General features: G+C 44.2%; 1 protein-coding gene across 2 annotated transcripts; it reads left to right on the top strand.

The window, feature by feature from the left end:
* Positions 1-117: 117 nt before the first annotated feature.
* LOC8031126 (aspartate--tRNA ligase, cytoplasmic) lies at positions 118-21072 on the top strand. 2 transcript variants are annotated; one of them, XM_029980631.4, is made up of 15 exons: positions 118-236; positions 727-823; positions 1581-1761; positions 1822-1924; positions 6323-6425; positions 6542-6616; positions 9443-9623; positions 14541-14675; positions 15230-15377; positions 15477-15545; positions 16911-17031; positions 17513-17593; positions 19309-19420; positions 19888-19959; positions 20838-21072. In XM_029980631.4, exons 1-15 carry the CDS (start codon positions 205-207, stop codon positions 20927-20929), a joined length of 1602 nt encoding a protein of 533 aa, XP_029836491.2. In that variant the 5' UTR covers positions 118-204; the 3' UTR covers positions 20930-21072. The 2 variants fall into 2 exon arrangements, with proteins under 2 accessions (XP_029836491.2, XP_040360565.1); XM_040504631.1 differs by having other exon boundaries at positions 125-236; positions 1581-1924.
* Positions 21073-26255: the final 5183 nt, after the last annotated feature.

Below are 26255 nucleotides of genomic sequence, written 5' to 3'. Positions count from 1 at the left end.
TCGTCAGTATTATAAGAGGAATTTATTTAATATCTTGTTTCGTTTGTTTAGTAATTTCTAATTACTTTATTTTCAACATATTTTCAACCGGGTTTCGAATTACGGAAAGTGTAGTTCCGGTTTGCAACATCCGGCGATCCGGCGCCCACATGAGGATTTCATCTGAGCTCATCGACACTTTGAAGTTTTTCAGCAGCTTTCAGGATGACGAAAGAAGACGAAAACGCAGCACTTGGGTATTTATACGTCCTTCGGGAACGTCTTATAACCCTTTATGCTAGTATCAGGCGTATGCGTGTTCTGTAAAAGAGCTTTATGCTGGTTGCATGTACTTTGCGATGCGAGCAATGCAAGGCCGGCAATCTGAGCTAACAGCGTACCAGTGCTACGTTGCTTGTTTGACCATTCTATTTTAGCATTCTCAGGTTTCAGTAATACCCCTGTGATTTTTGTTATGCTCGTGACGATCCGCTGTGTGTTTGGCACTTCGTTTATCTAGTCACTGGCATGCATACGGAGTGAAGGCTACGTGCTCGGTGAACCGTCACATGTCTATCTGTCGCCTTGTGATCACGTTTCGCCCATACCCACGGCACCCACGCGCAGAGAGCGGGATCGGGTGTCGAATTGGAGGCGGCCGGTTGGTCCGTCAAATGCTTAGCGACGCTCGATTTGAGCAGAACGAATCAGTAATGCAATAAAAGCGTTTCTTTATCTATCTTCCAGACCGGACGGCCAGCCACTATCAAAGAAGGCCCTCAAAAAGCAAGCGAAAGAGCAAGAAAAGGCAGCAAAGAAGTCGTCCAGACAGTCAGCGGAAGATGTAAGTAGCATTAAACCTGAACCAGTGCGACGGAAAGGATTGTGATGTCGTCATATCATGCTGATGGCCATTCTTACTTGTTCTTGTTGAGAAAATTTAATTTGGTGGTGCGCAACATGTGCTATAGAGAGCATGCACAAAGTAGCAAGTTCACCACAATGGCCGCCGATGTGACGTCAGTTCAAGCCTACATTCTTAGATCCATTGGTCAACAAGCTCCATGGGAGAGCGGCATTCGATAACGGTTCTTCTCTGCTGCCTGCACACAAGCAGGTTCGGGCGGATAGCGTTCCTAGCGCCACTAGTGGCAACACCTATACGGGCAGCAGAGAGAAGCTATTTTTGAACGACGCTCTTTTTGCACATACTTTATGTTTACCATAAAAACCATAATAGAATCACTTTTCACCACAGGCAATGCGCATCCAATGTTCCATCGTTTCCGCCGCTTCTGTCCATAGGGCGGGCCAATAGCCTAGCAAGTGCCACTAAGTGGACGCACCATCGAAAAGGCGCCAGGTGCTCTAGGACGCTTGTCAACTGTCTTTGATCTAGTCGTGTTGGTGCAAGCCATGTATACAATCACAAGAAAAGGGATGGGTAACACACACGGCATGTATTCAACTCTCAAGACCACTTGTTGATTTTTAAAAGTTCCTCACATACTGCCTCAGTATTTGGCTCTTGCTCGATGCTTTCCTTGCCCATAACAGTGTTCTGGCACTACTGTTGCAGCGTCTTTGTATGCATATTGCAGGCCAGCAAGCAGGCCGGAGATACTGAGGTTGATTACTCGGAGGGGCATTACGGCAAGATGGCTATGTTGCAATCTTCCGAGAAAGTTTCACGGGAACTTGCAAAAGTCAAAGATCTTTCATCGTCTATTGCCGGCAGCTATATCTGGATAAGAGGACGACTACACACTAGCAGGTCTAAAGGTAAACAAACTTGTGAGCTATTGGAGTGGTTCAAGAACCTTAATGTCGCTCTTCTCACAGGAAAACAGTGCTTCTTTGTCCTGCGTCAGCAGCAGTACACTGTGCAATGCCTTGTTGCTGTATCTGAGAAAGTGAGCAAGGCAATGGTCAAGTTTTGTGCCTTGTAAGTAAGACTTTTGTCTCTAAACTGTATTTTGTTTCACTAGGATTCCATGTTTTCAGAGTTTATTTCTTATGAAATTTGGAGGGTGTTTTTCTGAGTTCATTTTATGCCAGAAATTTAGAGTTTATCATAGTTTTATCTATAATGGGCTCCCGATTCTCTGAAGTTCAAAGTTTAATTTTGCTGTGTGTGCCCATTTTTTCGATATTCAATATAAAAACAAATATTATCAGGACACAAACCTGCTGAATTTTTTTAAGAACTCGCCTGTGTTGAATGATATTTCTTCAGGTGGATTGGGCATTTGTGCCCTTGCCATAGGTAGTACTAACCGTCCCACAACGAAACTTGCAAACAAGTGTTGCTTTAATAAATGCGTCGCCACTTAAAAGAAACTTAATTTCTTGCTGTAGTTTCTCAAAAGCTATTTTTTTCCCATCCCATTTCATTCTACGAGGGGTGCAGCGGCTGGATGAAACCTTTCGTTGTTCCCCTCCCTCCTATGATCATAGCTTTCATTGTAATAAAAACACAACCCTGCCTTCCTCTAAGAAGTCCAAACTGAAAACTAGAACACTGGCTTCTGTCATGAGGTAAAATTATAATAATGAGTTGTCCTCAACAAAACTTGACAAGATAAATGGTGAACCCCCTTTTGTTAATAGTCCATGATTTGAAAGGAAGCTGGAGAGGCCCCTCCTCTGGACCACTGACTGTGTGCTCTGACCAAACTTGTTTGTAAAGTGCCATGTTTTTTGTGCGTGTGTGTGTGTTTTTTTTTTTTTACACCATTGGAACATTGAAGTTTGAAGTTTTTTTGCATAAATCTGAATTGACTTTTATTGGATTTATCCGAAAACACGAAACCCTACTTATGGCTGATTCCGCACGTGCTACAAGCCATTGAAACTAATCCAACGCCATGTGAGTGTCACGTGATCTTGGAGAGGGGGCGCACTGATGTGCAGAAAGCATAGTTACGTGCTAGTTCATTGAGCTGACTTGGCTTGGATGGCTCGTAGCGTCTGCTGCTGTTGGTCATAAGTATGGGTTTTGTCTTTTTGGATAAATCCAATAAATTCCGAAAAACACTCACCAGTAATATTTTCTACAATTCGGATTTATCCGAAAAACTCAGAATTTCAAGGTCACTATGGCAAAATAAAATTTCCAATAAGACGGTATTTTATGAATAAACTTTGCCAGAGCACAGCGTTGGTGGTCCTGAGAAAAGACCAAGACCCAGTTTTCTTTTTATCTATTTATTAAAAAAAATTAGTTTCCCGTTTATCCCGTCAAGGTTTGTTCAGTACAAAGGGCCAATGTACTTCTGGAACACGACAAAAACCACTGTTCCAGCTTCCAGTTTGAATCATACTATTAGTGCTTTCTAATCGCCACTTGTCGGTGTTGCTCGAAATTCGAAGCAGGTACTTTCCAAAGGAGGTGATGACACCCATCATCCATTGAACTCCTTTCTTGGTTGTCGGAGCAGGCATCTGTAGAACGCTTTTAACAAGCTGAGGATCAGGCTGTATCCCGTCTTTGGATACACTGTCACCCAGAAAGATGACTTATGTGACACAGAACTGGCACATTTTGCATCAATCTCAAGCCTGCATTCTTGAGCCGCTTGACGAGCTTTTCGGATTCATGTACTGTGCTCCTCACGCGTGGCACCCCAAATGAGGACGTTCTCTATGTAAACTCAAACACTTGGTAAGCCATCGAAGATCTGTATCATTGTCTTCTGAAAGACGTCCGGTGCAAACGAAATTTCGAATGAAAGACGCCTGAGGCGGTATCGTCCAAACACAGTACAGAATGTGCAGATGCACAACGTTTCTTCATCCAGGGGGGATCCGGTGGAAGCCCGTGTTGGTGTCTGACCTGGAAAAAAATCGCCAGCTAGCCAGCTCCGCCTAGACGTCTTCCCTTGTTGGCATTTCGTATTCCTGCGCTTCAGGCTTTCGTTGACGAATCTGGGATCCATTCACACTCATAGTTTGTTGTCCTTTTTACGAGCGACGATGAGCAGGCTGACCCTGTCTGACGGTTCTTCCGTCTTGACTATTATTCCAGCCTGCTCCATTTTGTTTACTTCTTCTTTCAGAGGTTTCTTGAGCAGCTGCGGTACTCGGCGAGCTGCTTGGATGACTTGTTTAATTCCGTCTTTCAGAACCATCCTTTACTCTTTAGCGGTACACCCGATACCCTCAAACAGTTTTGGAAATTTTTCTGCAATCCTTTTTGCATGGTCATTGGCACCTGTCATGGCATTGACATGGTTGATTAGCCCAAATGACTAACATGCTCAGAGTCTGAGAAGCACCTGACTTGCTTTCTTGACGATGAAGAAGTCTAGCGTTGCTTCTATCCCATTGACGTTGACTCGCAGTTCTGCTATTTCAATGTGTCCAATGGCTCCTCCACTGTAGTTTCTCAGTACAGTCTTCGACGGTTTCAACACACTTGTTTCCCTTAGTTTCTTGAAAGTTGATAGTGGTAGCAGGTTGGCTTGGGAACCCCTGTCGACCTTCAGTTTAGCTTCACTGCCAGAAACGGTCACTGGTATAATCCAGTCAGCACTGCCATTTCCGATCTCCAAAACTGAAAAATCATCTTGGGTTATATACACTCTGTCAACTGTCTTCTTGGATTTGCAACAAGCCAAGAAATGATTCTTTTTATCACAGATCTGGCATGTTTTGCTGTATGCTGAACATTTCCGTGGTTCGTGATGAATGTTGCATTTTCCACATCTTTTGGTATTAGAGCGAGCTTGCATTCTCTGCTTGGAAATGGGAGCCACACTCTTTTTTGGGTTGCCCCAGGTCTTCTGCCTTTCTTTGCCTACTTCTGCCGCTTTGCAGAACGTGACTGAATTTTCCAAGGTTAGGTAGTCTTCTCGAAGGAGCTTTTCTCGTAATCACTTCTCGGTGACGCCGTACGCAATCTGATCTCGAATCATGGAATCGGACAACTGTTCAAAGTTGCATGATTGGGCCTTCAGCTTCTCGTCTCGATAAAACGTTTTGAATGGCTCACCTTCCGCTTGCATTTGTGTCCTGAATTTATAGCGCTTGTAGGTCTCATTGCATCTAGGAGTGCAATACTTCTCGAACTTTGTTACGAGGACACTATAGCTTGCCCTTTCTTCCGTCAGCCCAAAGGTGTTGAAGACTTCGATGGCTTCAGCACCCACTACGTGGAGGAAGATCGCACCCTTCTGTTTGTTGGTGCGTGCCTTGGCCAGCTCGGTCGCAGCCACATAGAGCTCTAGGCATTGCTTAAACTTCCGTCAGTTGTTGGCTATGTTTCCTGAGAGCAGCAAACCATCAGGCGGACAAAGTCCCTCCATTGCCAGACAAAGGGAGAGCCACTTCTGACACCATGTATCAGGAACGACGATACGAGGCCATCATGACGAGCGGTCGAATATCACTTCATCGTCTCCTCCTATTTGTCTATGTCTATGCCAACATATACGGATACACTATAGTTGTGCTTTCTGATGGGAGAAGGGGTTGTGTTTTAGAGCGCAGCTTTTAGGCGCCCGTTTCTGGCTTGAGTGGCGTCGCCGTCTGCGTAATTGTTTGGTGCATTATGGGATGCGTGACGTCACTGATGATGTCATCAGTGACGATGACGATGATGTCATCATGATAACGTCACGTGATGTCACAAGGACCACCAGTGACATCATCGTCATCAGTCATCTAGCGGAAAAAATTTCCCGCTAAATCTAGCGGAAAATATTTCCCCACTAAATCTAGCAGAAAAATTATCTTCCCTAAATTTAGCGGAAAAAAGTTTCCTGCTAAATTTAGCAGCAGAAATTTCCCCGCTAAATCTAGCGGAAAAAGAACCCGCTAAATTTAGCGGAAAAAATTTCCCCGCTTAATTTAGCGGAAAAAATTTCCTCGCTAAATCGAGTGGAAGCAATTCCCCGCTAAAGTTAGGGGAAAAAATTGCCCCGCTAAATTGCCGCCAAATTTACACGCGATGCTCTCAGCAAAGACGTGCATTTTCTGGGACTTGCGTTAAGCACACGTCGATCCACGCCGATGTTAGTAGTGGGGGACTTTCCACCTTCTCCCCCAAGTACCCTTCGCCCCTCCTCCTCAAGAGCTGCACTCTAATTCGGCGTTACAAAGGATTGTAAACGTCTTCCTTTTTTTTTACAGTGAAAGATGAGAACCTGTAGATTTCAGAGGATGGGGAGAGAAACCAAAGGTTTTATGCGACCAGGGATCTGGCTATATCAAAAGTACTGACGTTTATTAAATAACACTTGTTTTCAGCATTTGTCTGGGGACAGTTAGTAGTGCCAATAGCAATAGTCTCTGTGCTGCGACGAAGCTGCTGTTTCTGTGCATCATGTGTGCTTCTTTTCAGAGTCACAAAGGAGTCCTTGCTGGATGTGTACGGCATTGTACAGTCTTCTCCGCAGAAGGTGGAAGGCTGCACTCAGCAAGACATAGAACTGCACATCGAGCAGGCAGGTTGCTCAGTCTGATCACTCTGCATGTCTCACTATATTTGTAGAAAACTAGGAAAAAGGTTGCTGACTTTTTTTTATAACAATTTGTTTTGTTTTTCTTCCTTTATTACCAGCTGTTTGTGGTGAGTGCGGCCGAGCCACGCCTGCCGCTCCAGGTGGAGGATGCAGCCAGGCCGGAAAATGAGGACGTGAGTCGGCAACTTGTTAGGGATCTCTCCTGCCAACTGACCGTAGTGTGGCAGCTCTATTTTCGGTAAACCCTCCAAAATTACTGAGTGTACAAAATAGTTGCTGCAGTGCCGACCAGAAGCTGAAGCTATATCAACGAAGGGGCACCGCTACTGTAAAGTTCATTAAAACGAAAAACCACAAAAAATAATTTTTTTCTTTTTATTAGTCTTGTGCGAATAATGGATTTTGAGTTAGAGCGAATAATGGTTTTGGCCGAATATTTTTGATTTGAATATCCAATAGTTTTTCCACGCCTTTCACTACCATTGCATAATACTTAGACGAAAACCCAGCTAAACTTGTAAAAGTTGTTCCACTTGTTCATTTATAAGCTATGTTTAATCTATCTATATTTATGAACTGTGACCTCAAGGTCTGGTGTCTTGGGATGGCAAGTAAACGACTGATTTGACATAAAAGGAATCCTGTAGAGATGGTCAACTATACCCAATGGAGTGAATTTACAAATCTTGCTTTCTCGAGTTAAAATCTCTAGTTAAAAAAGAATGAATCGTACATGATGAATGCAGGTTGTAAGGGCATATCTGCCGAACATAGTGTACTCTTGCATAACAGTTTAATCTTCAATCTTTTACTACAATGTAGATATACACATCCACAAAGTTTTCATTTATTTTCAAATACAGTCGGCACAGGTGCACCATCCCGCTTTGAACGTGTGCTTTACTTCCAAGTATGCAATTACAATTATTATAAAAAGAGTTTAACTATATAGAAAAAGCACAGTAGCAATGTCCGCTGCACAGGGAATTAATTATTTTTTCCTTCTATATTTTTTCTTCCTTCTATATTTTGTTTTTAATCCTTTTTCTGTTCTTGCCTTTTCTCTTTTTCATATGATCCTTGTTTTTTTGTTTCACTGCCATTTGCATCGGAGTGAATGAAGATGAAGATGATGCATAATACATTTGAGTTGTCAGTCAGCGCTGCGCGAGTGTTCTTCCTGTGTATGCGTGATTTTCCTTTTAAGTGTGTCTGATCTTGTGTGCTGTGAAGCATTATCACAATATTCATACTTTTCCAAGTGCCTACCATGGCAAGTTACCCCATCGAGTGCGCTTCTTAGCGAGCAACAGTGCGCTGCGGAGAAGCAACACCCGCGGAGCTCGCTTCCGCGGGTATTGCTTCTCCGCAGCGCACCAGTGCTTGGTAAGAAGCGCACTCAACGGGGCTAATTCGCCGCAATCAACTCTTCAAAAAACGCGAATAGTGCTGTTCTTCTCGAAGCGAATATCGAATAGTGTATTATTCGGAACTACTCTTCGAATATTCGCACAACCCTACTTTTTATATAACATTTTTTGTACAGGATACGTATTAGAATTTTTACTTAGAAAACTACCTAAGCCAAATTGATGTGATTTATAATTTCTTTTAAGTCATAAAATTTATATCATGAATTGCAAACATACACTTTAGAATACCGGTGTGAACGGGCATTTTATGAAAGCAGTGAGACGTGCTATGTCATTGAAGAGTGTGGACCAGCCTCGGTGGGTCCGAGGCAAGGCGCTGGCCTGCAGATCTCCAGTTGGCGGGTTCAAATTCCAGCCGAGGTGCCCGCAATCCGACGGAAGGCTTATTGCCGAGAGAGTGCCTCGTAACCGAGACTATGGTTGCATGTCGAGAGGTCAAAATCAACCCCCAATGCTTCGCTGGGGCGTGCCAAATGCCCTCCAAACTTTACGGTTCTTTTTTGAGTATGGAAGAGCGTCTAGATGCTTATTCTTCATAAACCTGCGCTTCCATCTTTGTTGTACCCAGTCTTTGAAGATCCACAAAATTTACCATCAAGCTCACGTCTCCGAGTTGTGGGTAACCACACCATCGCCAATCGGTCCCTAACAAAATATTGTTGCTTGATTTAGTTTTTGGGGTATGAAAAGGCTAACTTATCGGGACTTTCAGGATCAGTGGAAATTGTAGTTCCTTGAGGCTCGCATTATAATCGCTGACAAGGTGAGAATGGCAGGGAGGAGCTTCAGTTGTCTCGCCTTCAGTGCGAGCTTCCTACATTCGATAATGGTTCGGCGTCTCGTGCACCTCGAGCACACGCATGCAGCAGAAGGTGTATAGCGTGAAGGCCGGGCATTCGAAAGGCGAGTCCTGTCATTTTCATTTTGTCGGCGGCTACAGTAGCAGGGGTCTGATTTTGGTCTCCGCGAGAGCGAGATCTAATTTGGCTCTTGCGGAGTGAGCGAAGATGGCGTTTGCAGACAGTTTGTCTGCTTATGCGAGCAAAGAATGTGGTTCGTCTGCTACAAAGCGTCATTTGCAGACAAAAATAAAACAAAACACGGTACGTCATCCGCCAACGGTCTGAAAAAAAGGTGATTGTCTGCTACGAACGGGGTGCCGAGGTGGAGAGAAATTGGGTGCAAACGGAGATTGTAATCGTCTGCTATTTTATGTTGGAAGCCATTGACAATCTGCACTTCTTTTGCAAATCTCAAGTTGTTCGTCTGCCGTACATGAGCTGACATTGACTTGTGGGTGAAGGAGAACTAAAGAAAAGCATGTCAGAGGCTGCAAGACCTTTCTCACTACTTGAGAATTGGTGGGATGTTGTCACCAATACTTTGCCTGGCTTTGAACTCACGAACGGATAAAAAATGTCTCTTTGGTTGATTATGCGCTTGCTGTTGCGTCACGTCTAATCGGAGGCCGAGAACGCTCTTGCTCTCAGCTCGACCGAAATCGAACCCCAGGGACAGTCCCCGAGGCTAAGTGCTAGGATTGAGTAGCAACGTGCACCAGCGCAGGATCCAGAAGGGCTGAACATCAGGGTGAACCAAGACACTCGTCTGGACAACCGCATCCTAGACCTGAGGACACCCGCCAACCAGGCCATCTACAGACTGCAGGCTGGGGTGTGCAGCCTCTTCAGGGAGTCCCTAGCCGCCAGGGGCTTCATGGAGATACACACTCCCAAGATCATATCTGGTGGGTGGCCACGCAGTCACGGGGTGGCAAAGGCTCTCCCGCAATCAGATTGTACTCTGAACCTCTTGGTCCATGTCACTTTTAGAGCGATAGCTGTTACGGGCTTTTCCAACTACTGAAAATGATGTCCGTTGCTGATGTTGCAGTTGTTGATGTGGGATGTCCATCATCAATGTTAGCAAATCTTTGTAAAAAGCCGCCCACCGCCCGCTGAAATCAAACTTGGGACCGCTACCTGCGAAACAGGCACGTTACCACTGAGCCACGCCACGGCGTTAAACCATCCGCTACCGAAGCCAGCGTATCGCCGGGCGTGCCATCAGGGGCCATATTGTCAAAGCCGGCGATTCGCCGGGTTGCATGAATTTCTGTTTTAAAGAGCCATTTGTAGATGGCACACTATGTAGACTAGGGGTAGTGTAGTTGGATACATTGCCAACAGATGGCAAGAGTCATTCTGTTCACTTTGTTTGTTTGAGCTTGTTCTTTTGTGTATCGTCTTTTCCGCTCGATCGCTGTCTGCTTGGAGAAGATGGCGGCATCCAGTGTACAGTGAGGCCTTTCTGTCAATAAATCGTGGATATCCTCTTCGACAGCGATGATGGTGGGACGTCTAGTGAGGATAGTGAGTTTTCGGCAGAGTGTCGAACCGAAATTTTTATCGGTTCGGTTCCGGTTTGGGTTCACGGCTTTCGGTTCGGTTCCGGTTCAGTTCCGGGGAGCCAAAAATAACGGTTCAAACTGGTTCGAACCGGTTTGAACCGCTAAATTGAGAATATATTTTCCACGTTGTTCTGGCCATATACACTATTTACGCCGTAAAACGATTAACTCTTGAGCTTCTTCGATCGTCCGTGCAATTTTATCAAGAGGGGATTGCCACAACTTGCCTGAACGCGGCCTTAACGAAGTCCTGTCAGCACAGCGTAGCCGAAAGCTTCGGGTTACAAGTGAGGAGGCTGGAGGAGGGAGGCTTTCCATGTGAGATCGTTAAGGGGGTGGTAGAGGGCTTGCTAAAAAAGTTTCGTGGAGGTGGGAAGAGGAAAGAGGGGGGCAATCCAGATAAAAGACCAACGTTAGCCATAACATCAAAAATGTGGGGAAAAGCATGGCATTTCGGTTCTCCTTTCAGCTCCACAGAAATTAAGCAAGCTATGTGGGAGGGTGGAACGGGGTGACACACGGTTGGATATTTGTCAGAAAAAGCACGCAACAAAATACGTAGGATGCAGAGTGGGGGTGGTGTACAGAATTCCTCTGTCTTGTGGGAGGGTATACGTGGGGCAGTCGGAGCGATGCGTGAACGAAAGACTGAGGGAACATGCCCTGTCATTGAGGTTAGCCCCCTCTGGCGATCTTGCAGTGCATTGCAGTAGGTGTGAGTGTTTACCCTATTTAGACAACACCGTCATCTTGGCACGAAACAAAAAGAGAAAGACAAGGGAGATAACGGAAGCGTTTTTTATTTCCGAGTGTGACGAGGGTAAGTGTGTAAGTGCCCCATCGATAACCCTGTTTGAATCTGAGTTATCGTTATTACGATCAGCCATGGTGTAAGAGTAAGAATTCTGATTAGCGACGGTTGGAACTGAATCGGATGTGTGTCTTGTTGGTTTCGTGGTACGTGTGGGTTTTCCAATAATAAACCAGTTGCAAGTAGCGCTCTGTGGTGTATGTCTCTCCTACTCGTCCGTCGTTTTTAGCGCTTTTAACCCCTAAACATGTTCAACCAACTAGCCCAAATCCAAACCCTTCTGCAGCCTTTCCACTCTGGCTTGTCGACTTGCGGCCGGCAGCTAGTTCATTTCCACCATAGTAGAGCTTCGCTGGTCTTCCTTCTTCACCGGAGTGGAAAGGCTGATGGTATTCCCCAGAAATTGTCTCCTCCGTTCGTGTGTGCTAATTCGACAATTTTAGTTTTCACTTGTTAACAGCAACCCTTCACTGCTTTTATTTTGCACCCCGTGAAGTTTAAAGGGGTCATAAAACGATATCGGGTTGGAATGTTCATGACTTTGCAGAGGCATACTGGTCCTAGTCTGACCCAAGTATACTCGCAAAGGCCGCCACTGAATCAGAAGCTTCTTTGTCGCGGTGAAATTGCGAGGCCATAAATGAGACTATTTCTTTTAGTATTGCCTTCGAAAAGATTGATGACGTAATTGTGGGATCAAACCCACCCGCCTCACGACAGTCGAGCGCGGCTCATGGATTGGACAGGAGAACTGCGTGAGCACTGTACATCGGCTCGTAACAAGCAATGCCTCGGCGGACACTTGGGTAGTCGCTCGTGTCCAACCACTGCGGTAATGAGAATAGCCGAACTCTCACAATGCCTGAAGCTCCCAGCACGCGTTTTCTTCCTTTCCAACCCCAGCGCGGGAGTATGATTAACGTTGGCGGAATAAGACAGACACCAGGCCACGTGGCCGCTTCGGGCTCCGAGTTGAGGGGATGAATGATGCCCGTATTTCTTTAACTTTTTGGCGACTGCCATTGCCTAGCTAAAAAAAAAAGCAAAGCCAAGTTCAAGCAGTTATTAACGTTAGGGAGTGATCCTGAGTAGAATTTAGTGATGTATAGGAATCTTTTTATAGCTTCTTTAAGAGAAATACAAAGGGGGTCGAAACTTGGGCAACAACTTGAGAACGACGCTCGTGTGAGACTTACAGCCACTGCCATGGTTCGGCTGTCCCTCTGAGGTCACTAAAATATTTTTTTTTTTAAGTATTCCTTCCGTATACACATGTAGTTCTATCGAACGTCATATTAATGAGTCGCATTTAGTCATTTCAATACTTCTATCCTCGGCGACATGTTTCGGATGCAGTTCAGCAGCAACGAAAAAATGTTTGGGTGCCTCCATGATGTAAAATTGGTTTTGCAACATTTTTTTGTACTTTCAATAAATACTGCTAAGAAGTAACCCCTGACGTTTATAGCTTGCAAAATTATGGATTCTTTTTACTCTCCGCGCAATAGCAGATGCAGAAAAAATAAAGGAAAAAGACAGCTGTCGATTCCCTCCTCAACTCGCAATTTGAACAAGCGGCCACGTGATCTGACGCTAATTATATACCGTCAGTGTTCATCATAGTCATGCCCTAGGTGGCTAGGGTTTGGAAGGCAAAAGCTTGGGCTGAGCTTCAGATATTTTTAGAGTTGGGCTATTATCATATTTAATTGACATGAGCCGTTACCCGAATGTTTGACGATGCTGACTGGCAAGAACCCGTGCACTCGACTAGGTGTTATGAAAACCGCTTACGTCACGGTGTCACGTGACTCGGTGCAAAATCGCGATGACATGTTACGTCACGCTGTCAACAAGGCTAATGCATGTAGTGACTTCCTCAAATTAAATCGAGTTGACGCAGTGAGTCACGTGACGCCACGACGTCACGTGACATTACTTGACAACATGTATTGACACCCTGACGTCACATGAAAACGTGACATGGTTAATCATAGTGCCAATACAAAAGTGCCACGAAAACCCACAATTTACCATAAGTTGCAATTCTGTATATGACACTTTGATCAATAGAAATACAGCTGCCAATTTTTTATTCCCAATGTTCATTTTGTGAAACTAGCAAAAAATAAAATAATAAATTACCTTGAACCGTTTTAAACCGGTTACCGTTCTATTTTTTTTTCGGTTCAGTTCCGGTTCAGTTCCAAGATGGCGGCGACGATTTCGGTTCAGTTCCGGTTCGGCTAAAAATAACGGTTCTGTTCCGGTTTTCGGTTCGGTTCGGTTCCAATTCGACACCCTGGTTTTCGGAGCCTTCTGTCGACGACGGGAGCGATTCCAACAGCAGTTCTGAGTTTGAATCACAACAAGATAGCACTGGTTGTGCGACGCCTAAGCGACCGAGGCTGGAGTTCTTCACTATCTTTCAAACGAGGAAGAATCTGTGAGGGCCTAGTGATTTGTAGGCTTGAACAAACCACTTAAACATGTTTTCTGCACAGAGTTTTACTGTAAAAGCCTGTTATACAAGCAAAACAGTCACGCCTAGTGTGGCCCTGTTCTAGGAAAATAATGTGCGGCACACATGGCCCGGCAGCGCACGACGCACATGATAGCTAATGGGTTAATAACCTACCTTAAACTTGAGATTTTTTGTAGTACCCAATGCCCACTGCACTCGCTCCTTGAAAAAAATTCCTGTCATTGCACTTTCAATGCCAAGATCTCGTGCCGGAAGACTCACTTTGATTGCGCTCTGGATCAAAAAAGAAACAGAAGCGTTCAAGACAAAATGGAACAAAACAAAAGCGTTCGGAACAAGACAGACATCTGTTTTGTTCCAAACGCTTTTGTTCGTGCACCCTACTGCCCCATGGTGCGTAAACGCGACGCCGATGCCTAACGACTTCCTGTGACGTGTCACAGCTACCGCTGCCACTGTTATGTGGATGAACACAGGACTGCTTAATTTTTCTATTATTGCAAACCACCAAACTTGTAAATTTTGTATTTCATTTCATTAATTTATTTGAGCCTTAAATGCCCCTAGGAGAGGGGGGGGGAGGCAGGGGGGTGGCAAAATTAAACAATAAAATTAGACTATAAACATCACTTAAACAAATCTTCAAACCCACTTCAGACAGTCCACAAAAATCAGTCCCTGAGCATATCACGCTGCAATTTACCATAGAGAGAGAGCGACAAAAACTTATTCGGGCCGCCCATGTCCGGGCAGTGGCTACCACAGAGGTGTGGCTAGGTGGTGGAAGCTTGGAGTGAAAATATCAACAAATAAACTTACCTATATCAGTATAAAAAAAAAAAAAAGCTTGATTGATTAAAAACGATTGGTAAGCACAGAATGGCCTTCTCTCTTCCGTGGAACCTTCCATGGAAGAGAAGGGCATGCAGTAACCTGGCCTTTTTCCCTTCATGTGCAGCGGCGAGTGAGGGTGGTGCCAATGTGTTTGAGGTGTCCTACTTCAAGGGCAGTGCCTACCTTGCCCAGTCCCCTCAACTATACAAGCAGATGGCAATCGCCTCTGACTTTGACAAGGTCTTCACTGTTGGAGCCGGTGAGTGTTTGCTTCTGCCTCAATCCCTCCATGAATTTTTTTTTTTTCATCTGCTGGGAGTTGTTATGCAAAGTCTGCATAATAATAAACAAAAAATAAGAACAGGCATATCAATATGTAGAAGGGATCACAAAAATATACAAACTCATGGAATGGATAAATTTGTCTTGCTTTCTGTGTTTGACTCTACATAACTTTGGAAAAAGGCATGGACAATTCTGTGGTACTGTCGAGACCGGTTATAACGAAGTCAACGGGAATTGGAAATCACTTCGCTATATCCGCTATTCCGTTATAACCAACTTCGGTTAACGAAGTGCAAAAGGGAATGGGAAATTGTGATTGCTTCGCTGTAGCCGCTATTTCGTTATAACCGACTTCGGTGTAACCGGTCTCGACAGTAACTGTTTCACCGCAGCAAGTATGTGGCATATTGATACAACTAGGTTTGCTTCATATGCAAGGGCAACTTGTTTTATATGCAACATTAATGTCTGCTCAGTAGCCTCTTCTCATCTATAGAGTTCTTGTGGCGACTCGTGGGTGAATTTCAGTGTTCCGAGCGGAAGACTCCAATACACACAGACACTTGTGCGAGTTTGTGGGCTTGGACTTGGAGATGGCCTTCAACTATCACTACCACGAGGTGCTGGACATCATAGGCCAGATGTTTGTGGACATCTTCAAAGGACTACGTGACAGGCAAGCAACTCTTGTGAATCGGGGATTATGATACTTTGGAAATGGGTTGTTCTCCTGGTCATGAATTTTGATTATGTTCTATCGTTTGGTTGTTCCTAGGTATTCTGACGAAATTGCCGCTGTCAATCGTCAGTTCCCTGCTCCTCCATTCAAGTTCTTGGAACCCAGGTAGGATGGTGTCAAGCACTTTCTTTTGATAGTAGGTAATTGAAAGTCCATCTGTTCTGAAGGAACTTGGAAACACCAGCATTGCTCTGTAACTTCTGCTAAGAAAAGCCAAAATCTTTCGAAAGAAATTCTGGAAGTTACATTTACTGTGGGGGAACATTCACTTATTATATCTGTTACAGAGGCAGCAGAAGGACTCTTGTGCTATTTCTCTTTCATGTGATTTAAACAGTTGGCTTTATCTTTGTCTTCTTACAGAGCATTTGTGCTTGTGTGGTGAAATATTCCTTGCTAGTGCTCTCCAACCTTTGGTAGCTAAGTGAATTCTGAACTTAGTTGTAAATTTATAGTATCGGAACAAATTTGTTTCATAAATAAAAAACAAAAGTGCATCTGCCTGAAGTGTCACTCAGATTTGTGTTGTGTACACACAAATCAAATTTTGCACAATTTGCATAACTTGTATACTTTGTATTTTTGTAAAAACTATTTCGGCAGGCTCAACTTTTTTTTCACCCCTTAAGTGCCAATTTTTTTTTTTTCAAAAGTAACCTAAAAGTGCCATATTTTTTTTATTTTGAATTATTATTCCTCTAGTACTACACATAAAATTTGAAGTTTATTACGCAAAAATCAACGGAGGCAAAAAAAATATTTGCCAACTAAAATGAGTGCTGCCATCTATGATCAGCGCTGCAAAACTACTCGGACGAGCCTAGCTCGTCCGTGGAATTAAGGGCTACCAAGAAAAACCACCGGACGAGCTGAGCTCGTCCCTGGCATTTTTAGCCAGAAAGTGGCCGATGAGCTCAGCTCATTCAAGGCACTTAAGGGGTTAGTTATTTTTGCTGCAAATTAAAGGTGAAACTTGCCTTTGACAGATTCAGTCACTTTTACTGGCTTCCTGATTAATGTCAGTATTTACAAAAAGGAAACAAAAGTATAAAAGATAGGTTCTCTGGTGCAGATAGACTTTACTTACAACTACAGAGTATTCCAAAATTAGATTTTTAGAAAGCAAGAAAACAAGTTCTTCTGTGTAAAGTCGCAAAGCTTTTGCATGTGATAAAAACTTTTAAAAAATCCTGAAGAGGGGTGTTTCAGGCAATAGAGGCCATTTTCTATAAATGAGCTACAGCTGTGGGTTTTAATATTTTCGAAACCTCTTTTGTAGAAAGTGAGGAAGCCCATACTAAAGTCCTGTTCACACTAAGAGCCCCAGCCTTACAGCAACATTTTATTAAGTGGCCACAGTTACCCTCCAAGTGCCCTGGAAATGTGCACTGGACACAACTATGCATTCATAAAAACGTGTTTAGGGAAACAGAAATTGCTAGTGTAGTTCTTACATTCTCGCAAGCAAAGCCTGCGCCTGGAATTCCCTGAAGCTGTAGCCATGCTTAGAGCGGCAGGAGTGGAAATGGATGATGAAGAGGACCTGAGCACCCCCAACGAAAAGTTGCTTGGCCGACTGGTGAAGGCAAAGGTAAGATGCCCAGCTTAATCACTAAATTCAACCAGCTGGTTAGTTTGGAGCAATCCAATTCGCTCTTCATGCTCATGCTTTTAGGGGAGCAATCATATTTGCTCTTCATGCTCATGCTTTTAGGATGGTAAATCCTATGGAGATCACAAGATCATAGTGCTCCTAGGCTGCTCCACATCCACCAAAGGATTTTGGCACAAAGCTTTCACAATGACACACTGTGCTCCACTTTACGAGATGCTTGCACTCCTGGAGAATACTTGCACAAGCACTCTTGCAATATATTAGTGGTTCTGGCTACAATACGAGATTCTACACAGCGGTTGCGGAATTATAAATGCATTTTTCTTAGTGCTCCTTTTTCCCTCTTGCTCGTGCCGTAACGACCGAGCGAGCTCCCAAATAGCAAAGCAAGGCGCAACAAGATTGAAAGACAGCGTTCCGAGAGGAGTGTGCATCATTGTTCCCTTTCTCCTTGCAGTATGACACAGACTTCTACATCTTGGACAAGTACCCGCTCAAGGTGCGGCCCTTCTACACCATGCCAGACCCGCACAATGCCGTAAGTCTGTCACCTCCCACCTTAAATCATTCTCATCACTTTTTGTGCATTCGGTCAGAGTACAGCCACATAAAACTTATGCTCAGGCACTTTGTGACGCTGTTATAGACTATGTACTAACCCAGCAGAGGAGTACGAGATTCCAGTTTTACGGTGTCAACGTAAAATAATAAAACATCCCCACGCTTATGGAAGCACATAGCAACGATTGTCCTTGAATTTTACGAGTGAATTCCGGCACAAGCAAGCACTTGTCAATAATTTAGAAAAATTATTTTAGCTAGTCTTCCGTGTGCTCTAGACCGACACGTGGGCTTGACGTCACGGAGCTGCGGCGGCGCTGCGATCGCGCCGGAGCAGAGTGGTGTGGGCAAAAGGGCACGCGTTTCGCACGGGCGTCTTGGTATTTCAGCATGCCGCGAAGCTGTGTTGCCGTTAATTGCATTGAAAGGTACAAAGAAAGTAGCGGAGTGAGTTTCCACAAGTTCCCGGCAGACTCTGAAAGGCACTGTAGGTGGATAATACCCTTCGATCGAAAAGAATGGTCGCCTTGCGCGAACGTCCGTTTGTGCGGCAGGCACTTTCTTGAAGACAAGTGCGGCTTCCATTTCAATTTCCGTCCCGAGGTTTGCTTGTGGGCAGGGAAACCGTCGTCTGATCGAGACCACCCGGATTTTGTTTCCACGGTATTTGTGCACAAAGCACCGGCCAAGCGCTCGTCGGAGGCTCGCTACGCCCGTGCTACCAAGCAGAAGGGGATCGGCGACAGAACGGCAGTGTGGTGGGCGTTTCCGAAAAAAAGTAACGAAATACATTACTCGTTCCTTGCAAATAAAAGGTACGCGTTACCGAGCTACGTTACATAAAAATAAAAGGAACGCTTTACCACTACTGAGAAAAAGCAACGCACGTTAGTTCCCGCCGGCAGTGCGGAAATTGACTCGAAGGAATTGTAGGCCTCGAGAGACTTGTACGCCTGCACACGGTGTCGGCCGTGAACTGGCTTGGCGAAAGAACTAAATAAATGACGACGTGAACCGTTGGCTTCGGTGACAGCAACTTCACGTCGGATGTCCAGCGGACCTTGCTTGCGGCGTACGGATCCTCGAAGGCAACGCCATCCACGCACAGTTTGTTTCAATACCGCTGCCGTTCAAGCTCGGGTAGCGTGCTCAAATAGTTGGGCATAGCATACGACATATGTTGTCAGGAAATACGAACCACAAATAAAGCTAGAAGCGTCCCTACAACGTTAACAACGAGCGCACGCCACACAACGCAATGGCAAAAACACAGAGCCGAGCTGCTTTTGCTCACATAGCTTCCGCGCATGCGCGGCCTTCCGGCCGTGTTGGTAAACAGAGCCACTCCGCGTGTCCGTCTATATCTTTGCGATACAGCTGTGTATCGAGGAAAGGCACCCATCAGGTAGGCGAGCAAGTCAGTTGGGTCATCAGTCAAATGGTAATGTACTTTCCAGCTATAACTGATTAGTCACAAATGAACGTGGAGTTATTATGAGAGCATGTGAAAACCACATAGTTTTACGACCTTACAAGGTTATATTAATGTCCCGTCATGGCCCTTCATTCCCACAATGACCGATGGCTCTCTTTACACCAATCATTGTTTGTGGACCCGGTACAGGGGATTCAAAAGTTTAGTGTCAGTTGAAGAAGCAAGAACTAACCCATGCACACATCTTTTTAATGCAGAAAGTGTCCAACTCTTACGACATGTTTATGCGAGGAGAAGAAATCCTGTCGGGGGCTCAGCGAATTCACGACCCAACCTTCTTGACCGAACGGGCCAAGGAACACGGAGTTGGCAAGTCTATACTCCTGTACTTTTAGTACTACCATGCAGTGGCATAGCCAGAAGAGGGGCTTATGAAACTTTATCCCACCCCAAAAAAATAGAAATCTAACCGACCCTATAATACAGAGTAATCAACTTGAGAGGAAACCTGAAAATTCAATCGTATCTGGACTAGACACTGATCGTTGTTAGTCTAGACACTCTATAAACTGATTGTTATAAACAGTACATTGTTATATTTGGTATTGTTATAAGTGGATTGCACTGTATATACGTGCATTTCAACACTTTTAATAAGGTCAAGTTTTCAATGACGTTACTACAAGTACGTACATGCATTTATTTGAAGTGTGAGAAATGTTTCTTCTCGGTATTTCAATTTTGCTACATAGCCTTCCAGAGGAACGAAAAGAATGTGAACGGCAACATAAAATTACTATATAATGTATATTTGCAATGCAACTCTTGCCCCACAGATGTAAGCAAGATCAAGGCCTACATAGACTCGTTCCGGTACGGCGTGGCACCGCACGCGGGCGGCGGAATCGGTAAGCGACAGCAACAAATCCCGCTTCTGAATCGGTAGGGAAGGCTGCTACATGGTCATTACTTTATTGGTACTATTCAGAAATATTTTATGTATGCAAACTGCGATAACGCAACTATAGTCGGTGAGAGGTTAAGAGTAAGGTTTTCACTCTAACAGAGTGAACGCTGGAGAAAAAATTGCCCGACACTTACCGTCGGTGCAGAACAACAGATTGCGCTACCGAACATTGCTGAATATGGTCGAACGACGGACGGCGCTTGTCAGCCACTCGTGAGCGATGGCGTCAGCGATGTGGTTGAGTGGGTCTGGTCAGCCGTTCATCCATGCGGGACCCCATTGCTCACGAGTGACTGACAAGTGCCGTCTGTCGTTCGACCATATTCAGCAAGGTTCAATAGTGCCATCCATCATTCTGCGACATCGGTAAGCGTCGCAACCTTTGATCACTTTTTTTAATATGCAAATCTGCTGCACATGAATTTAATTTCGGGTTTTTCGGGATGCTTAGAGCTCGCACATTGAGTTATGACCATAAAACGAGGATCTCAAAAAGCACTTTTAGGGACTCTTTCTTTATTAAAATTTGGGCTAGTTGGTTCTGCATTGTGAAATTAAAAACAGCGCAAAGATGAAGGACGAGTAGATGCACTGTTGTCTGTGTTCATGGTACTTGTCCTTCGTCCGTCTTCGTGCCATTTTTAATTTCACAATACTGTAAGTAGTGCAGATATATCAGATTTTTTTTTACATTATTATTCAATAATTAAAAGTGCTCTTGCTTTTGACATGCCTGCCAACCTGCTAACCTTGCAATATATTCAAAACAATTTTAAAAATAAAATTAATAGAACTGACAAGGACCCCTGTTCCCCGTAGGCCTGGAGCGTGTCACCATGTTGTACCTGGGGCTGGACAACATCAGAAAAACATCCATGTTCCCCCGCGACCCCAAGAGGCTGACCCCTTGATCGCCATGAGCCCCACCCTGCGGCTACCTATGCCGTTCGCTCAAGCGGGGTTGTCAAGACTAATGCGGTGCTTCTCTTGCGCAACTCCGACAAAATAAACATCTGTCTCCCTCTGTTATAAGACAGATTAGTCATAAAATGTTTTTTTTTTTTTTTTTTTTTCGTTGGGCACACTCAATGAAAAGGAAGGGAAGCTCAATGAATGTGACAACTTTGTGGCAGGTATGCGAGTTCGCTCGAATATATGAATTTTTTCAATCCTACGGAAGATCAGGTGCATATACTTAGAAGCTAAAATTCATGCCCACAATTAAATTCTCCCGAATTTTGCGATCTGGTTGCTGGGCCAAACTGCACCAAAGTACTCGTCCTGTTAGGTTTCACCAAACCGGGAGGAATTTGTGCCAACATTGCACCGAGCGTTAATTTCACTTTCTCGATGCTAAAACGAATACAGCTCAATCACTGATACACTGCAAGATTGTTACAGTCAAGTTGTGCAAACTTTCTAAACTTTATATTATTGCACTGCTATTCAACTTTATATTCGTATCGAACGCTGGCACTACTTTGATGTACATCAATGTTTCTCATTGTTTGTGGTCAGTTTGGGCAAGATAGTTGGCTCTGTAGAGTGCACTTGTAACTGTGCATTGGTGCACTGTGGAAAAGCAGTGCCCACGGAGCAGACGTCGCGATCCTGCTTTTCTCGCTTTGCCGCAGCGCAGTCGCGTCTTTAGGCGAAAGGCACTCCAGAGTAGGATGGTGCAAGCATTGAGCATTCCGAAAAAGAATGGGGCTCAGTCAATGCTGATGTGGCAACTCTACCTTGCAGTGGAATTTTCTCAACAAAAACTGCAGCTATTTTAGTAAAGACTGATATCCTGAAGAGTTGTATGCATCATTGGTTGTGCACCAATAAAATAAAATAATTGGGTTGTGGGGATATTTATACAGCGTGTAGTTGGTCTGCCATTAATGTTGCGACGAGTCACACGCTGTAGATGAGCAATTTAGCCAGTGCAGTACAACCGCTAGCCTGGGGTGTTTGACGTGCACCACGCAGTAGTGATACACGACCGCACGCCGGTACGATGCTCATCCAGATCGAAACGGGCAGGGGTGGGGCTCGAACCCAGGATACCTGGGTTCTGCAGCGCGAGCTTTCGCTCCACGCACGTCGAGCTGGGTGTGCGCTTCAGCCCACTCGGCCACCGATCCCCCCTTGTGCACCAATAATGCATGCATCATGGTTGCGTGCATTATTGTTTGCTTTCAAAATTCGACTTAACTATGGCTGGGTGGCACTCAAACAAGGGTGTTGTTTTTAGTCTTTGAAGATTTATTTTAAAGACGTAAAATTTCCATAATGCGGTTTGTGCAGGTGAGTTGTATGGCCAGGGGGCATAATATAGGGGGTTAATCGTCATGATAAGTCGAATAATTGACTAAAATTTGTTCATTCCCTTCTTAATTAGTGAAAATAAACATTGTTCCATTTAGAAACTTGCTGAGCATCATCGAAAATCGCAATCTATTTTTTAGAAAGACTGAGCAAGTAGTGAGCTAAAGTTGCCACATGTGCAACAGGCACAAGGCTGGCGGTGAGAAAACTCGGATAATGATAGACAGAAAAAGCACTCGGGCGAGTTATCACACTCGTAGCCTTGCGCCTGCTGCAGGAGTGGTAACTAGCACACCTCCGAGCTTCCCATGTGCTTCAAGTCCTAAAATTAACTGATTTAGCAGTTTTTGATGACACTCAGCAAGTTTCTAATTAGAACCACATGTTTGTTTTGAACTATAGTATCTGTGAATAGCAGTTCTGGCCAAATATTTCTGAAGTGAATATCGAACAGCTTCTCCAAACCTTTCACTACTGTTGCACCATGCTTAAGCAAAAACACTGTTCAACCCATGAAGATTGCTCCCAAGCTTCTATTTGTCCATTCATAAGCTAAATTTATTCTAACTACTATATGCACTGGACCTCAAAGTCCAATGCCATAAGATGGCAAGTAGACAATGGATAAAAACAAATCTTGCTACATGCAAATATTTTTAGCCCCAAAATATGAAAAAAAAAAAAGAAAAAAAAAAAGATGAACAGAGAATTACGGCGCAAACAAGCTGGTGGTGGTTTAACATTTGACTATAGACACTTTTGAGACTTTGTGTTTGTTCGTCCCAGGGTCGGGGTTGTTAGTCAAATGATAAATACAGTTTGTTAGGGCATCTCTGTTCTTGCATAAAAGCCAATTTAATTTTGAAATTTTTACTGCAATGTAGATATCAACGTTCACAAAGTTTCCGTTTATTTTTAAATATACCAGTCGCACGTGCGCACCATCCCGCTTTGAAAGTATGATTTTCTTTTTTCTTGCGAGCACTTAAATGCAATATTTATACTTTTCAAAGTACCATATTTACTTGCATAATGAACGCACCCTCGACAATGGGCATCAATATTTTGACTTTATTTTTCCCTCACATAATGAACGCACCTCCAAAAGAGCCATTGTCTGTGGTCCGCTTTCGAACAGTGAAATCGTGAAAGTGGTTAGGCCTAAGAACGGTCGCGTCGCTCTCCGTGCCGAGTGAGCTTCATAGGTCGCTTTTCCTTCAACAAAAGGCATGCCGAAAGCACCGTAAAAATGTTTTCAATTTATTGAGCATGGGTACTGTGGCACGCTCACGACCAGCCATGGGCGCGCCTCAGTCAGTGGAGACGTGCCTCATCACCGTCGTATCCTATTGGCACCTAAGATGACATTCACACAAAGTGTGCAGATGCAAAAATTTGACCCTATGTAATGAATGCACCCCCGAATATGTGTCAATTTTTTAGGGAAAAAAGTGTGCATTTTTCGAGTAAATATGGTATCGATTGCAGCGGAGTACCCCCGTTGAGTGTGCTTCTTACAAAGCGCCGGTGCATTGTGGAGAAGCAACACCCGCTGAACTTTTTTCCGCATGTGTCGCTTCTCCGCAGTGCCCCAGTGCTCAGCAAGAAGTGCACTCAACAAGGCTAATCCGCCACGATCAAGTTAAAAATTATTAATATCACAGCCCATCTCGAAGCGAGCATTGAATAGTGTATTATCAAAACTGCTTAAAAAGTTAATGACCATATCTGGCTTCATTAGCAGACTTATGACAATTAGCTCTTTACATTATGCCCAGGCCACATAACTCGCCTGCACAGAGAGCATTAGTGTAGGTTTCATGGCTTTTTTTTTTCAACAAATCTGTAAAGCCTAAAAAAAACACCCGGTATATAGGCCTCCAAATGTTTGAGAGCACAGTGCATGCAGTTCAAATTACGACAACATGAGCTTCAGCAATGTACAAATTCAGCTGGACTTAAGAAAGCATATATTCATTGCCCACTTGCATCTCCATAAAATGCTACTTCTAAACAACAAAAGCCTCCGTAAGCGATTTAGAAATTTTTCAGTTTTACCACAACTCGGAACTTGAACAAAGCATCGTAAGTTCTCACTTGGAAATATTATATTTTAACATTATTTCAGTGGAGCACTGTTTTGAAAAATTAATGAGAATGAAGTATATGTTTTTGTTGCAAAACTCCTTCCCCTACTTCAAAATGAACTTTTGGCTGCTCCAAAATGACTTGGACCAATCACATCACTGCAAATTACAGCTGTAGCAGTCTATGAAATTAACCAGAGATTTGGGTTAACTTATGTGATGTGGCCTAAGGCAAGAGTCAAGTAAAAGAGCTGCCAAGCCAGCGGCAAATCCAAGGGGGGGGGGGGGGGGGGGGCGACAAGGGCGGCGGCCGCCCCCCCCAAACAAAGTCGACCACCCTCCCTCCCCCCTTCTCAGAGGGCAATTTGACATGGGTGGACCCCCCTTTGCACAAGAATGGGAGAATAGTATCCTTAAAATTTTTCCGCCCCCCCTCCCCCAAAACGGAGTTCTGGATCCGCTCCCGTGCCAAGCAGAAATAACTAACACCTTGAACCCCCGAGAGACTGGCACAAAGGGGGACAAGTGCATCGCACTGTAATTTGCACAACTCATACTAGTTTTCTGCTCTATGTAAGTGAACTCTGCAAACTTGAAATCTTGCTATTAGGTAGCAGAAAAAATTAAGAAATTTACTGATTTCTGGTGGTGGTCATCTACGTAACACTTGGTGTGTGCATTACCAAATGTACACACCAAGTTTGTGGATGTGCTACTATATTACATATTTTGCCTTCACCAAGAAATATCTATAAACACAGATGAGCTCATCAAGGCAAGTCCTGGTTTACACCATAGTTTCACATTGCTGAAATTTTAGGTTCCATATTGATAAGCTGCTAGTGTAACCCACTCCTACTTAGGTTTCTTTAGAACCAATCTACAGCAACCAGATTTGGGAATCTTTTATATTTTCGAAATTGTTAGGACATGCTAAACGAAGATCCAGCAAGTGTTTCACTCACGGCAGCAGCACACCGCAGTGAAGTGATACTCACCTCGGTGGTGTTGTGGACGTCGCTTTCCAGGAGTGCCGAAAGAAAAAGCTCTTGCACACTAATGTGCAGAGATAGTAGCAACATATATTTGCAAAGTCGATAAATAAAATGAATTCCAATTCAGAGGTGCATTGCAATCTTCCTTTTAGGCTGAATTTGTCTACCTATGGTGAATTAAAAATTTATTCTATAACCTCCGTTTGATGGGAACATTACTTTCTTCACAAGTTTGCTTGTACCTTTCATGTGGAAAGGTGTCCAAAAGCCAGTTGGCAATTTCTTATTGTAACATTGTTTATAGTCAAGAAGATACCAAGAGTATCACTACGCAAAGAGACCTTATTTTAAATCCAATTATTAATTAAATTTTTTCTAGCATGGGTGTTAACCCTTTAATCAGAGCCGTATATGGGGAGAGTTTGGTTAGTCTATAATCTCGTCACTCTAACGTCCCCCTCCCGAGGGAGCCAATCAGCCCACGGTGCAGAGCGAGAGGCGTGAGCACACGTGCATGAACTTTTGGCTGCTCCCAGCTGAGCGGGAAGGGCCGCCATTTTCATTCATTCGCTCGGCGAAACGCATGAGAACGATGTTCAAATTTTGGTTCTTTTCTTTTATTTGGCAGGCTCTGTCAAAAAAATGACGTAGTGCTATTCCTCGTATGCTTAAAAAGCTATTGAATGAAGTTTCTCCACATTTGAACGCAAAGTTTGACTCTGGCGAAAAAGAAATAAGCCCGTAGCAGACGATGCGTAACCTCAACAGTGCTCTGTGCCGACAGCGTTCCGTCTAAATGGCGGTCGTCTCCTCTTTGTTCTCTTCCTTCTTTCTCCCTC

Source organism: Ixodes scapularis, unplaced genomic scaffold (genome assembly GCF_016920785.2).
Source record: "Ixodes scapularis isolate PalLabHiFi unplaced genomic scaffold, ASM1692078v2 PGA_scaffold0__279_contigs__length_252992795, whole genome shotgun sequence".
In the NCBI taxonomy this organism is placed as follows: Eukaryota; Metazoa; Arthropoda; class Arachnida; order Ixodida; family Ixodidae; genus Ixodes; species Ixodes scapularis.
This window is presented reverse-complemented; position numbering and strand designations above follow the sequence as displayed.